Source organism: Colossoma macropomum, unplaced genomic scaffold (assembly GCF_904425465.1).
Source record: "Colossoma macropomum unplaced genomic scaffold, Colossoma_macropomum, whole genome shotgun sequence".
Taxonomy (NCBI): Eukaryota; Metazoa; Chordata; class Actinopteri; order Characiformes; family Serrasalmidae; genus Colossoma; species Colossoma macropomum.
This window is the reverse complement of record NW_023494792.1, coordinates 55948031-55962122: the sequence shown is the minus strand read 5'-3', so window position 1 is coordinate 55962122 and position 14092 is coordinate 55948031. Positions and strand designations below refer to the sequence as shown.

General features: G+C 40.3%; 1 protein-coding gene across 3 annotated transcripts in view; it reads left to right on the top strand.

Moving 5' to 3' along the window:
* Positions 1-312: 312 nt before the first annotated feature.
* ipo8 (importin 8) overlaps positions 313-14092 on the top strand; it is a 41088-nt gene continuing 27308 nt past the window's right edge. For all 3 annotated transcript variants that reach the window (XR_005007560.1, XM_036577626.1, XM_036577625.1), the window contains exons 1-10: positions 313-733; positions 6106-6187; positions 6380-6536; positions 6651-6809; positions 7715-7871; positions 8050-8139; positions 9997-10091; positions 13430-13514; positions 13658-13792; positions 13914-14013. Coding sequence is in view for 2 of the 3 variants with exons in the window: in XM_036577626.1 (XP_036433519.1) it covers positions 650-733; positions 6106-6187; positions 6380-6536; positions 6651-6809; positions 7715-7871; positions 8050-8139; positions 9997-10091; positions 13430-13514; positions 13658-13792; positions 13914-14013 (1144 nt within the window). In the remaining variant the exon portion in view is untranslated. The remainder of the gene's footprint in view (positions 734-6105; positions 6188-6379; positions 6537-6650; positions 6810-7714; positions 7872-8049; positions 8140-9996; positions 10092-13429; positions 13515-13657; positions 13793-13913; positions 14014-14092) is intronic.

The following is a 14092-nucleotide window of genomic DNA, read 5'->3' as shown; positions in this document are numbered from 1 at the left end:
ACAGTGAGTGGACACTGTTTAAAAACTCCAGCAGCACTGCAGTGTCTGATCCACTCAGACCAGCACAACACACACTAACACACCACCACCACATCAGTGTTACTGCAGTGCTGAGAATGATCCACTATCCAAATAGTACCTGCTCTGTGAGGGTCCACGGGGGTCCTGACCACTGAAGAACAGGGTAAAAGGGGACTAACAAAGTATGCAGAGAAACAGATGGACCACAGTCTGTAACTGTAGAACTACAAAGTGCACCTATATAGTAAGTGGAGCTGATAAAATGGACAATGAGCGTAGAAACCTGGAGGTGGTCATAATGTTATGCCTGATCGGTGTGTATATATAACATTTCATCACCGCAACACTCAGTTAAAGACATTTTCACTGTTTTTCCAGAAACAGTGTTTGCAGAAACGCCCATCTACTGCCGACTCAGCTCTTCTCTGATTGGCCTCTCGTTTCCATGACACCACCGAGCTGTCGTGAACCGTTGGTGTTTACCCTCTTTTGCGGCGGTAGGCCGTCCCTTGCCGGTAAACGGGGCAGGACCGTGTGAAAGTGGCCCAGCGGCCGTTCGCAGCCCGCTGTAGCCCGGTCGGTTCAGCCGTCGCTCAAAAGTTACGATCAGCCCGCCCTGCTGGCCCCCATGGACCCCAACCGAATCATACAGGCCTTGAAAGGCACCATAGACCCGAACCTGAGGATAGCGGCGGAGAATGAGCTCAACCAGGTGAGGAAACTTCACTGTTTGTGTTTGGCGGCGAGCAGCTGCCGCGCTGTCCTCACAGCCTTTATTCCGCACAGACGATTCGGCCACGAAGGGGTATCAAACTTTCCGCCTCGTCTGGTTCCTCTACTTCGTGTCAGTTGTAGCTGTTTTGCCTCGTCTTGGTTATCCGGACTTTGCCGTGTAGCTTGCTAGCTGGCTAAGCTTGTGAATGGGCTAACTACAACAGTGAGGAGTGAAAACAGGGATTGTTTTTATAACGCATCACGTAATTTGTTGGAACAGCCTCGCTGTCTGATGGGATTATTTAACCTGGCTGTTAATGTTTTACCCTTCTCATTGTGCTGGAGGAAGTAGATGAAACCGGGGAACTGTGTGATAAAACAAAAGGAGAACATTAACATTTACAGGCGTGTCGTTCTGTGCTTCATAAACCAAATCTGTGCTATAAGTTTAGCTGTTTACACTCTCCTCAGTATAAACCTGTGTGCTGTGTGTGTTGGTGTCTGTCTGTGTGCGGATGAAGACCCTGACCTGAGCACCTCTTACCCACACACTTCAAAAAGATGCTTCTTTAGTAAACGCAATGATTTTGTTCAGAGCCGTGAGTTGTAATAGAACCAATTGTATGGTTAAATTGTTCTTTGCAGGGAGAAATGGATCTTCAGATAATGGAGAATGTGTTGAATATGATTCTAGGGTTCTTCTGTTGTTACAAGCTTAACACTGTAACAATAGAAGAACTCTTTTTGGTCCTATACACACTCTTTAAAAAGAAGGTTCTTCAAGGGTTCTTTACTAAAGAAAACGGTTTTGTATAGAACCATGAACACTCAATGAACCCTTTGCATGATTAAAGGGTTCTTTGCATCATGAAAGCGTTCTTCAGATTGATAGAAAGCGTACGTGAATGTGCTATAGACGGTTCTATATAGAACCTTTTTGAAAAGGGATCTATATAGTGCACACAAAGCATTCTTCTGTTGTTACAAGCTTGACATTCAAACAATAGAACTTTTTTGGGTTCTATATAGAACCATTTTCATAAAGGTTCGATTTAGAACCGTATATAACTCATTCTCTGTCAGTCTGAAGAACACTTTCAAGATGCCAAGAACCCTTTAATCATGCAGAGGGTGCTTTGAATGTTCATGGTTTTATATAGAACCATTTTCATTACTAAGGAACCCTTGAAGAACCATCTTTTTTAAGAGTGTAGAACCATTTTCAAAAAGGTTCTATATAGAAACATATGCAACACATTCTCCATCAAAATGGAGGACCATTTTGGCACACAAAGAACCATTTAAGCATGAAATGATGAAATGGTTCTATATGGTACTCTTTCCCTTTACTAAAGAACCCTTGAAGAACCATCTTTTTAACTGTTCAGAGCACTTCAGACCTCTGCAGCCTGCACCATTAAATAATGACCATGGCAGGTCACTTGGGTCAGTGCGATGTTAGACCACATGAGTTGTTAAATACGGGTCTCCGCCTCTGAGCCGTTAACCACAGGGTGATGGTCATGGGCTGTCACTCCCAGTTTGAGAGTGGCTCCTGAATGTATCCTAGTGTGTGTAGATCTGACAGTGTAACAGTGGTGTGAAGTAGGGATGTAATGGTATGTATTTTCAGTTTTGAGTTCTGAGTTCAATATTCAGTTCAATTTTCAATATTTTATGTGTTAAAATGTCTTGGTTGCTCAGAGCTCTGGATGTATCGTTGCCTTGTATCTCCAAAATATTTTGGCAGTATTTCTAATTGCGATTTTTCTGACCAACATTGCGATTACGATTTCAATTGCAATTGTTTATAATTGAGGTATATGTTGAGGTACGGCCTTTTTGGCTAAAAAGACCAGCATGTCGCTTCCGTCAGAACAAAACCCTGTATCTCCAAAAAGGTAACTTTACAGGACAAAGAACAATGTTCTTAACTTTTAATTGAAGTAAATGGAGAAATATTTTTTCCAAGTAATTTTGGGCCACTTCTGTTGGTCCGTTCATTATGAAATTTTGACACAACTTAAAGGCAACTCCCTTTTTCCAATTATGTTAAAAAATGAAAAATGGAGATATGAGGTTTTGTCCTGACAGCAGCGATATATTTTTTTTCTAGCTTGAGACTTGAACTTTTACCATAGTGTGCCAGCCTGCCGGTTATATGTGCTCGTGATGTCATGGAAGTTCACAAGTTCCTTGTAAAACTTGCATCGTATCAACAACATTGATAATAGACTGTAAGACTATAATAATAATTGCAGCTCTTGCAATCGCAGCTACAGCGACAATATACTACTCAATATTGTACATAATTTGCAAAGTAGCTTGTAATGTTGCTCATTCCAAACAGTTTGAGCAAAATGAATCAGTTGCCTTTTCATTGCTGTAATTTACACTCTCACTGAGAAGGATGAAGTGTTTATAAATGAAAAGAAACATTACGCCATTCAGAGACTACAACCTTAACTACTAAGGTCTGTTCCACTTTTTCAACATTTTTGCACTAATAAATTGTCACGAAGTAAACAAAATCATTTAGAGTGGTTTGATGTGAAATGCGCCATTCTGGAGATGCTTACCGAGTCAGAATTGTTTGCAGCGGTGGTGATAGGAACCAGGCGTCTGATGAGTTTCATGCCTCTAATGCAACATCAGGGTAAGAAATTACACAAAATGGTTATAAATATGTTGCCTGATGCCTATGGCATATATTTTTTATAGGTTTGAGAGTGGTTTTTGTCCTAAAACATAAATAAAAATGTGAATGAAAAATGAAAATCTATTCATGGCGGAGAGGTACATGCAGGTAAATAGTAAAAAAAAAAATGGTAATGTTTGCGTAGACATAATGTAGGCATTGTGACCCCTGGTTCCTATCACCACCACTGTAAACAAAATCAGCCTCCGTAAGTTTTTCTACAGTTAACAATTTCATATGAAAACATTCTGAATGTCTTTGTTTACATCTCAACATTTGAATTATCAATACATTTTGAAAAATTGGTGGAATTCCCCTTTAAGAAATACTCAAATAAACCCTCTGATGCTGCCCAGGCTGAGGCACACATGGCATCCAGCCATACTACAGTTGCTTTAGGGGTGGACAGAAACATATTTTCTGCTTGGATTGCTGCTCCATTGAGTGCTGCCTCACTAGAATGAAACACAGAACAGTGTGTTCACCACAAGAAGAAAACAGTTTTCTCCAGTTTAGATCTCATCAGAAAAGCATTTCTCCAGTTCAGTAATGAAAATGAATGCGACTTTAACTTTGACCACCTGTTAACATACAGCAAAAGGAAAAATGATGACATCACTGTAACAGCATTTCTAGAGTAGATAAATGTTTCAAACCGAAGCCGTCCAGCAGAGGCAGGAGGCCTGTTGGAAGGATCTGACTATATTTAAAAGGATTATCTAGGTCTATGTGAAAATTGGGTTCAGGTCAGTAAGGTGGCTGAATGTTTTCTGCTGCACTATATTTGTCCTCTGTATGCTGTATTTCTCATGAAATTAGATTTACTTTCATCATTCTGGGCTAGATTGGTTTGTCCTTGATGACCTATGGATCACTGTCTGTGTCAATACTTTGTCTCTGAGGAGGAAACACAGTCGCACACAGAGTGATGCGCAAAGCTAGTGCATTTTATAATACACAAAATAAGACTAGAACAAAATAGTGTCACCTTGAAGATACGCAGTGTTACAGAGCAAGAGTTAAGCCCTAAGATAACACTGATCTCATGTTTATTGCTTGTTACACTGTGTGAGATGACGGCAATAAAAGCTTGGACAAATTTTGATATTAGTCAGGTTAATGTGGGCTGCATGCCAGATTGTTCAGTAAAGATTCTCTGACGACAGGCCTGCAATGCAAGATTTTACCGTTTGCTTTGGTTTCAGTCAAATTTGGTATGTGAATTTGTGTTATTCTAAAAATATTTAAAAGGTATTCCCCCAGTTAAGCAATAGAGCACGAGGGGGAGTGTGTTATCACAAAATAACATCACAGCTGTGATTTGGTTGCAGATCCTAGATCATCACAACCGTGATGTAATTCGCGATGACACATGACTTCAATTGTTCTATTGCTTTTATACAACAGTTAAATAAATAAAGTAAGAAATTAATAAACTGGGCCGTGAACGCGGCGATCAATATGTTTTAATGTTCGCAGTTCCTTCCGCCAAATTATAGTTCCTTAACAAGCAGCTTGTTGCTACGTCAGAGTGACGAGCTCCGCTCACTCGCTGCACAGCCGGCAGTTCGTTCTCCAGCTCCTTAGACTAAATTCCCAAACTGTCATCACCACTGAGCAGCTTTTCAGTCGGCAGCTGTGACAGAAGAACAGCTAAACAACCTGGAATCAGCCAGAAGTTAACCCAATACCATTCGCCAAACGTGTAGTCTGATCTTCAGAGTCTGACCAAATCGGACTGAGCCATAAAACTGCCACAATATCAAGTTTAGCTCAGTTTTGCCAGATCAGTATCAATGTTGTTCTGTTCCAGCCAGTCTGTAAAGATGTGTAAAAAAAATGGTATTCGGTTCATTTCTGGCTGATTCCAGGTTGTTTAGCTGTTCTTCTGTCTCAGCTGCCGACTGAAAAGCTGCTCAGTGGTGATGACAGTTTGGGAATTTAGTGTCGTCTCACCTTCAGAGTCTGACCAAATCGGCTGTCGGTCAAATGTGATCTTAAAAGTATCTGTTTTCTGTTTGTGGCAAAGTAAGAAGTAAAAACGTTCAAATGGCTTGAGCGTCTCCTACAGCTGTCAAAGTCGTTGCTTAGCAAAGGTGTCTCAGCAGAGTGATACAGTGTTTGTGAAAAAAACGTGATGTTCTGGCAGAATAACAGCACAGTTAGAACGCCTCACAACCAGTCAGCTTGCGTGGCCAAAACTAACTGTTGTAGAAAGTTCAGTAAATGACTCCTAAGCCCATTTTACACCTGAAGCAGTAACCAGTTATGCTCTTATGTTAACCAGTGTAGCCTTTTACATCAATCAGCAATGTAGCTGATCTAATACAGAAATCACAGAATTAAAAAAAAAAGGTTGTAAAAACATATAAAATTTAATTAAAAAATTTAAAATAAAAATAAAATTGCAACAGTATAATAACTTAATAAATACCAGATCAAATAGGGATAAAATAAATAAAAAACATGATTAATGAAATAAATAAAGTCATAGAAAACAATAACTTGGCACTAGTTAAGAAGTAAAAGTTACGCAATAACCAAAACATTCCAAAATCATGGAGAGAATATGTATCTTACATATCTTCATTAAACAGCACTGAAAATGGCGTTCAAAGTCTCACAGCCCTCATATTTTATGTATAATCTCTGTGTTCCCTCGTGTTTTCCAGTCCTACAAGATTATCAACTTTGCTCCGACTCTGCTGCAGATCATCGTGTCGGACCAGGTGGAGTTTCCTGTCCGGCAGGCAGGTGAGAACCCCTCATACAGCTGCCGTATACAGCATGGAAGGCTAGTTCAGTGACCGATATCTTCAAATTCGGTGACAAATTGCTGAACGCCTCTGATGTCATGTGTAAAACAGCATAAATTATTTGTTTTATGAAATATTTTTTAGTTTTTTGGAGAAAAGGTGTTTACAGTGCCGTCTTTATGTGCCACAGCTGCCATCTACCTGAAGAACATGGTGAGTCAGTACTGGCAGGACCGGGAGCCCTCTTTGGGGGAGGTCGTCTTCCCCTTTAACATCCATGAGAATGACCGCGGCCAGATCCGAGAGAACATGGTGGAGGCCATTATTCAGTGCCCTGAGTCCATACGGTAAATCAATAACTTGTGATATGGCACTGTAATATACTTAACGAAGAACACTGAGCATGAGTTATTTTCTGTTTGTGTGTTTGTAAACATAAAGCAATATGTTTTTGTTGTCAGAGCCCAGTTGACTGTCTGCTTGCGTGCTATCATAAAGCATGATTTCCCCGGCCGCTGGACCGGCATCGTAGATAAGATCAGCCTGTACCTGCAGTCGCAGAACAGTGGGAGCTGGTACGGTAGCCTCCTCGCACTCTATCAGCTCGTCAAGACCTATGAGTGAGTTCTGTGCGTGTTTTGTGTCCCTAACATATTCTCAAATATCTCGCCAACTAAACAAATGACTTGGGAATTAAAATGCTCAGCCGCTACCAAGGGTGACTTAACTTAGCTGCACTCTCAGCTGAGATTTGTTTGATGTTCAAAGTTTCCTTATTTAATTTTGCACTGGATGACTGAGGCTAATGTAGTTCAAAGGTAAGGGAAGCGTATACCCCACCAGTTAGCACTGTGCAAACTGCATTGCATAGATCAGAGGTCGGCAACCCAAAAGTTAAGAAGAGCCATTTTATCCTTTCAGCAAAAATCAACCCACCTTGTGAGCCACAACATTTTATGTTCATTTTACCATGCTGGCTGTAAATATGTCTCAACACAGGCTTACTTTGCTCTGCTTTAAGCTTTAGCTCAGCTATAGCTTTTCTCGCATCTCCAGCCGGAAACTTTTTCATAAAAGTAGAATATTTTCTTGCAAAATGTCTCTCACCTTCAATTTTTTACGATTATCTACCCTAAATGGTGCCTGAGAATTTAAGTTGGAACAGGAAATTTCAAATAAAAAACTAGTGAACAAGAAGCTGACTTCAGCCAAGCAATGCTTGGGTTTCTGTGATTATGGGCTCTTTAACAACTCTTTGTAGTTTGAGGCAAGTGTCTGATGATCTAGGCGTGCGGAGTGTACGATGCTAATTGGTGTCAGAAACAACTTAAGCAAGTGTATTTGACATTAATCGGTGGGACTTTGGACACCAAACATGTCTTGGCTGATTGACCATCTTTGGGATAAGGGGCAAATTGTGAATTATTTTTTATTTTTGCTGAACTGTTGATTTATTCGTGCATGAAAGTGGCAGTTAGAGCTGTCTGCAGTGCCTGTAGTAGTATGTTGTTGCTGCTGTTGGCAGATTCAGAAAGGCGGAGGAGAGGGCTCCTCTGCTGGCCGCTATGCAGCTCTTCCTGCCCCGCATCCAGCAGCTCATCACCCAGCTGCTCCCCGATGCCACGGTCTTCTCTGTACTCATCCAGAAACAGATCCTCAAGATATTCCACGCACTTGTGCAGGTGTGCATTGTGTGCCGTCCAAGGAACAAGTCCTTATTCCTCGTAACCTGCCAGAGCACTGAATATTTTATAGTAATATTGCTTTGCTGGTCGTGTTTCTGTGGTGGTGTTTCCAATAGTTCAGGATGCAAAATGTGTGTGTTTGTGTGTGTGTGTGTGTGTGTTTGTGTGTGTGTAGTATTCCCTGCCTCTTCAGCTGCTCAATAACACAGTTATGACCCAGTGGATGGAGATCCTGAGAGCAGTCGTGGATCGGGATGTCCCACCAGTAAGTTCTGTCTGTACTTTGATTATGCATATTATTGCTGCCATAAGAAAACTTCATATCTCTGAAGTGGTAACTTAATAGAAGAAGGCTAGTCTTTCTTATATGTACTGTACTGTGCAAAAGTTCACATTTCATTTATTTAACTTACAGGCAAAATGACTAGTAAGTAAAAGTTATTCATTTTTCAGCATATGGAAAAACAAAGCATAAACATATATTCAGAGGAAGCCTCAACAACTAAACATAGTTTAAAAATGTTCAGTAATTAGTGTGTCCATTGTTTGTCTTTATTAAAGGTGCCATTTTTTTTCAGGAGACTTGCTTTTTCATAGTTATTAAAGAAATCTGCAGGGATATTTTTCTGCACCTCCAAAGTTCAGTCTAAGAAGTTGGTTGCATTTTCTGCTTCCCAAGCACTTTTAATGATGTAAAGATAAGATGATCATTTATTAGTCCCACAGCGGGGAAGTTCACAGTGCTACAGCAGCAAAGGGTCAGCAAGGCACTCAAGAAAAGAAGTAACAAGAAGAGAATTAACAAGCAAGTAATTAACCTTGATAATAACAAGGTTACAGTTTGTTACTGTATATATATAATAAGTAACAAACTGTAACCTTGTTAAGTTCCCATGTGTAATATAATATATGTACCTTTTATATATATATATATGTGTATATATATATATATATATATATATATATATATATATATATATATATATATATATATATGTGTGTGTGTGTGTGTGTGTGTGTGTGTATATATATATATATATATATATATATATATATATATATATATATATATATATATATATATATAAAATAAGGTACTGATTTATATTACACATGGGAATTGTGATGAATTAACAATATAAACATTATGAATAGAAAAGCAAAAAAATCTATTCCACATGCAGTATTGATTATATTGCACACAGGAAATGGTGAAGAATTCACAGTTTATGTGCTGTAGGTGTGTGAGGTCTAGTGGAGGGTGGGGGCTCTACTGGGAGCAATGCTGGTTGTACAGTCTAACAGTGGCAGGAAGGAAGGAAGGGACTGCAGTAGCGCTCCTTTACACGCTTAGGGTTGAGGTCTGGACTCTGGGGTGGGCAGTCCATTGTTCTGAGTACAGAAGCATTGTTTATTCTTTGTTTGGTTTGGAGACTTTTTTCCATTTCTTAGTAATGTCTTCTCGACAGCTACACATCCTTTCAGACCCATAGTGCTGAGTTGTCTTCTCACAGTGAAGGATGGACAGAAACACCTGTGGACTTTTTCACATATGAAGCAGCTTGATTTTCTCCTCTCTCTCAAAGATGAAAGTGCAGTTTACCTGGTGGGGGCAGTTTTGGTGTCTACCAGGCTTTTCACGGTTGTTAGGAGTCTTATTTTCTCTGTAACTCCAGCTTTGGAAACTCATGCAGGTGGATTACGTCGTATCTTACATTTAACCTCAGAAATATCCCCTGAAAAATTACTAACGTATACTTAATGATGGTTTGACTGTAAATTAAGTAGATGAAGGCTCTCTGACTGTCTGACTTTCACAGTACTATATGCTGCATGTGAACAAGATTTGATTCCAAGTAATTTTGGAGTAACATCTAATGTCTCATTTATCATGACGAATTCACACAAAATAAAGGTCATCTGGTGTTTTTTTATGATGTATAAAAAAAAAAAAGTTTATTTATGAGGTTTTGGCAGCCGCAGTATATTACCATAAATCATGAAGAAAGGAACAAAGGAGAAAGACAAATGAAGGAGCTTTGTTTTTGCCTTTGAAGAGATGAACTGTAGATATCATAGCGTTCTTGAAGCCTCACAGCTGGTTTCCCTCTTTGGCTCATAGGAGACTCTGGAGGTGGACGAAGACGATCGACCAGAATTAATTTGGTGGAAGTGCAAGAAATGGGCTCTACACATTATCACCAGGCTGTTTGAGAGGTGACATGTTTTGTTCTCTTCAATAAACTAGACATATTTAATTCCATTATATTCAATAATAAGCCATACCATGCAAAATACATGATATTGTTATTATGGACACTTTGAAATACCGTCTCTGCATTTTAGCCAGACAAGTTGCAGTTTCAGCAGAGATTTTTTTTAGAGATGCTGAATCGCTCTAATTTCAGAAAGTCCCACTACACTACATCTCATGCTTTATTGTTTGTATAGCTGTTTTGGTATGTTATTGGTCTGAGCACTCTCATAGCTCACTGTAAGGCCCAGTCACATTTCTTATTTTTACCCCTACCCCTTGTTTTCGAGTGTCATCTTGCCCCTTGAAAGTCAGCTACAAGGGGTAGTGGTTAAATTCTTCGCATACCAAATGGGACCCCTTAAAATAAATAGTAACATTACATTACTTCATTGTCAGGCTACTAGCGCCGCTCTGTAGGCGACCCTGCCAGTCTGCAGTGACAGCAGAGGAGGGTAAAGTTCAGCTCCTCACTGCTGGGCTTTAGTTACATTTAGGGCATCATATACCTTCAGAGAGGGGGGACAATTATTTGTTATCATCCACCCTTAATTCCTGTGCAGCTGAAGTCAGCTATTCGCCAACTTCTTGTTCGAATTTTCCATTTTCCCATTCTACCTTAAATGGTGCAGCAGTTCTGATGCCTGAGGCACTAGAATGTAACTGCTGCACCATTTAAGGTGGAACGGGAAAGTTAGCTAGCTAGCTACTGATTTGTCAGCAATCTATTAGCTATTTTTTTTATGCTTGTTATGAAGAAAAGGACCATAAAACATTGAAATGACATTAAACTAAGAAAATACAATGGCTATCGTAATTTTTGTAACGGATAAAATTCTTACATTTGTGGGTTTCTTTGGTCTCTTGCAGGTTTTTCTTTTTTTCTTATAACACTTTGTTTGGAGTGTGTTTCTGATAAACCTCCGTTTGGAGGGCCATGTTGCCCCAACACTTGACGTGAACGCGCAGAACAGAGGGCTAAGGGCTGAGTGGTAGGGGCAAGGGATGAAATGGGATTGGGCCAAAAGGATGCAGTGCTATGCTTATCTAGTGTACCAGGCATCTACCACCCAGCTGGAAAAAATTCTAGAAAAAAACAAGATGCCCATTAAAGGGATCAACTTTACTTATCAAAATCCTTGTCCTCGTCAGCACAAGAACATTTCTGACTGAAAATGATTTTCACACACTCTGTGGATCCAAAAGCAGCATTTTCTGTTGTCAGATTTTAACTCTTGGTGAGGTCAAAATGGTTCAGCTTCAAGCTACAAGAGGCGTGACAGACAAGCTGAAAAAAATGCCTGATTTGCCGTTAGCTAACAAAAACTATCACCAGTATCATCTGTAATACTGATAATAAAAATGCATGTTGAAAATAATAATGATACTAATAATTTGTGTGCATGGCACACACACACACACACACACACACACACATTTACTAGGCTGCTTATTCTTCTGGGTTGCCGGGGGATGCTGAAGCCTATCCCAGTGGTGTTCATGCAGAAGGCAGGATACACCCTGGACAGGTCACCAATCCATCAGAGGGCAGGTGCACATGGCAATCCAGTACAAAAGTTAATGTCCTTATTTTACATGCAGTGGCTGCAGCGTTTGTTTTTACAGATGTGCATGTTCTATTTAAAGACACACTACACTGTGCTGTTGCTTTATATTACTGACTCCGCCCTAAAAACAAACATACAGAACACGGCTAGTGCAGGAGCACATCTGATGCACATTACATAGGCGGAGCTAATCACACACCTAAATAAGGTAGAAAATAAGTCTTTCTTCTGATAAAGTTAGCTGTCCAGCTGCAACATTAGTCAGAAAAGCAGCTCACTTGAGACTCTCAGACTCGCTGTGTTATACTTTAAAGAACTGTTTGAGCTGCTGATGGGGAGCCTTTATCGCCAAATCCTTCACACTCCAAAACACTGACTGAATGGCAGTTTCTTTTAGTTTACATCTTGGTGGACAATCCTAACTCTTCTTTTCGGTCACGTTCATAACATAATGTTGATTGCATACCCTCAGATTTGCTTCTCTGTGGGTGTTTGCATGTTGTATTGCCTATAAGCAGCGTGAAGTGTCATGATGGTAAATAATGGCAGGCGATGCTTCTCTCTCTTGCTCTCTTGTACATTTTGCACTCAGACTTGGCACAAAAGGGTCAGCACTGTTTTTATGAATAGTGCATAATTATCACAGACAAACTCCCACAGCTTTTTGTCCTTTATTACTCACAGGTGAGAGTCACTGGCTGCTGCATTGCATTGTGGAAGTTGTAGTCTTCTTGGATAAAACTTAGAGACCTCCGTGGGAATAAATATGTGAATTTGTGAGACTGTGTTGGGGCAATTTTTGCATGATTGTTTTTCAAAGAGCTTAAATATTTGAATTATATTGGTCAGAACAGCGGTGAATCGCCCCGTTAAGACCGTTAAAAATACAGGATTATAGAAATGAATGAAGACTGCTGTGCTGTTATTCAGAGCCATCGTGGAAGGTTTGTTCAAAGACAGAAATCCGCTAAATGTATAAGCGCCAACACATTAGCTGTGTCCCAATTCAGGGGCTGCATCCTTCGAAGGATGTGGTCTATGAAGGCGTGTCCTTCAAAGGCTGCATAGACTCATGAAGGCTGAACCGAAATGAGGCAGTCTGCACTACAGCCGATTTCCTGTTTGTGTCACAGTGTGAAACACCGCTCCTGTCAAGCTCTTTTAAAGTTTTTTAAAGATGGAGCCAGGAAGTTTGTTTCAGAAAGTTTGTTTTTAGTTTTTTATTTTTTCATTTATTAGAGCTGGAGATGATTCACTGCTGGCGCCTGCAAGTTACTAGCAGTTTTCCTTCAGACCACATTTTAATCGTTAGCTATTCGACTCAGTTTAAACCCAATACTTACATTTAAAAGTGAACTCCTCAGTCGCCATTCGCGCCTCTGCTGACGCCGCCATGTTCTCGAATCCTCACTGGCACGCAGTGAACCTCAGGATATGTTGGCTGGTGAAGGATCCACCCGTTGGATCCTTCATTGCTATGGAAAAGAAGAAATTTTTCGGAAGCATATGAAGGAGGCTTCGAAATGGGACAGACGAGTCACGCCACTGTGACACAATCAGCCTTCAGATACAGCCTCCGAAGGATGCAACCCCTGAATTGGGACACAGCTATTACTGCTATTAAAAATCACATTCAGAACACTACGTGTATTTTCTAACACATGCTATGCTCTTTTGTTCACTAATACAATATATTGATATCACAAACCATGATAATGTTTCCTCTTTCTTAGGTATGGAAGCCCAGGCAACGTAACAAAGGAATACTTTGAGTTTGCGGATTTTTTTCTGAAGACGTACGCTGTTGGAATTCAGCAGGTAAGCACTGCATGTGGTTTGCAGGGTCTTTTACAATGTCTAAAAGAATTGCGGCTGCAGGATTGAGGTAAATTACATTAAACATAAATGTCATTTAAAAATAATTGTCTGTGGAATGAGTCGGTCGTCCTGTATCGCTGCAGGTCTTGTTAAAGGTGGTCGAGCTGCACAGACAGAAGCAGTACGTGAGTCCACGTGTACTACAGCAGACTCTGAACTACCTGACCCAGAGCGTCTCTCACTCCATGACGTGGAAACAGATGAAGCCGCACATGCAGGTCTGAATGAACAGTGATTCTGTGCGCTGGAGGAAAATGTACCAGTGAATCGCGTATTACAGATACACTGTTTTGATGACGTCTGTTTGCTTTGAAGTGCTCTTCTTTCTCTGTTTTCCAGACCATAACTCAGGAGGTGGTGTTTCCTCTGATGTGCTATAAGGATGAGGATGAAAAGCTGTGGCAGGAAGATCCATACGAGTACATTCGCATGAAATTCAGTTAGTGTTTTTTTTTCCCTTCTTTGTCTCTCTGCCATCTACTTCCTTCTGTTGTTCTCTCATTTGTAAGCCCCGTCCA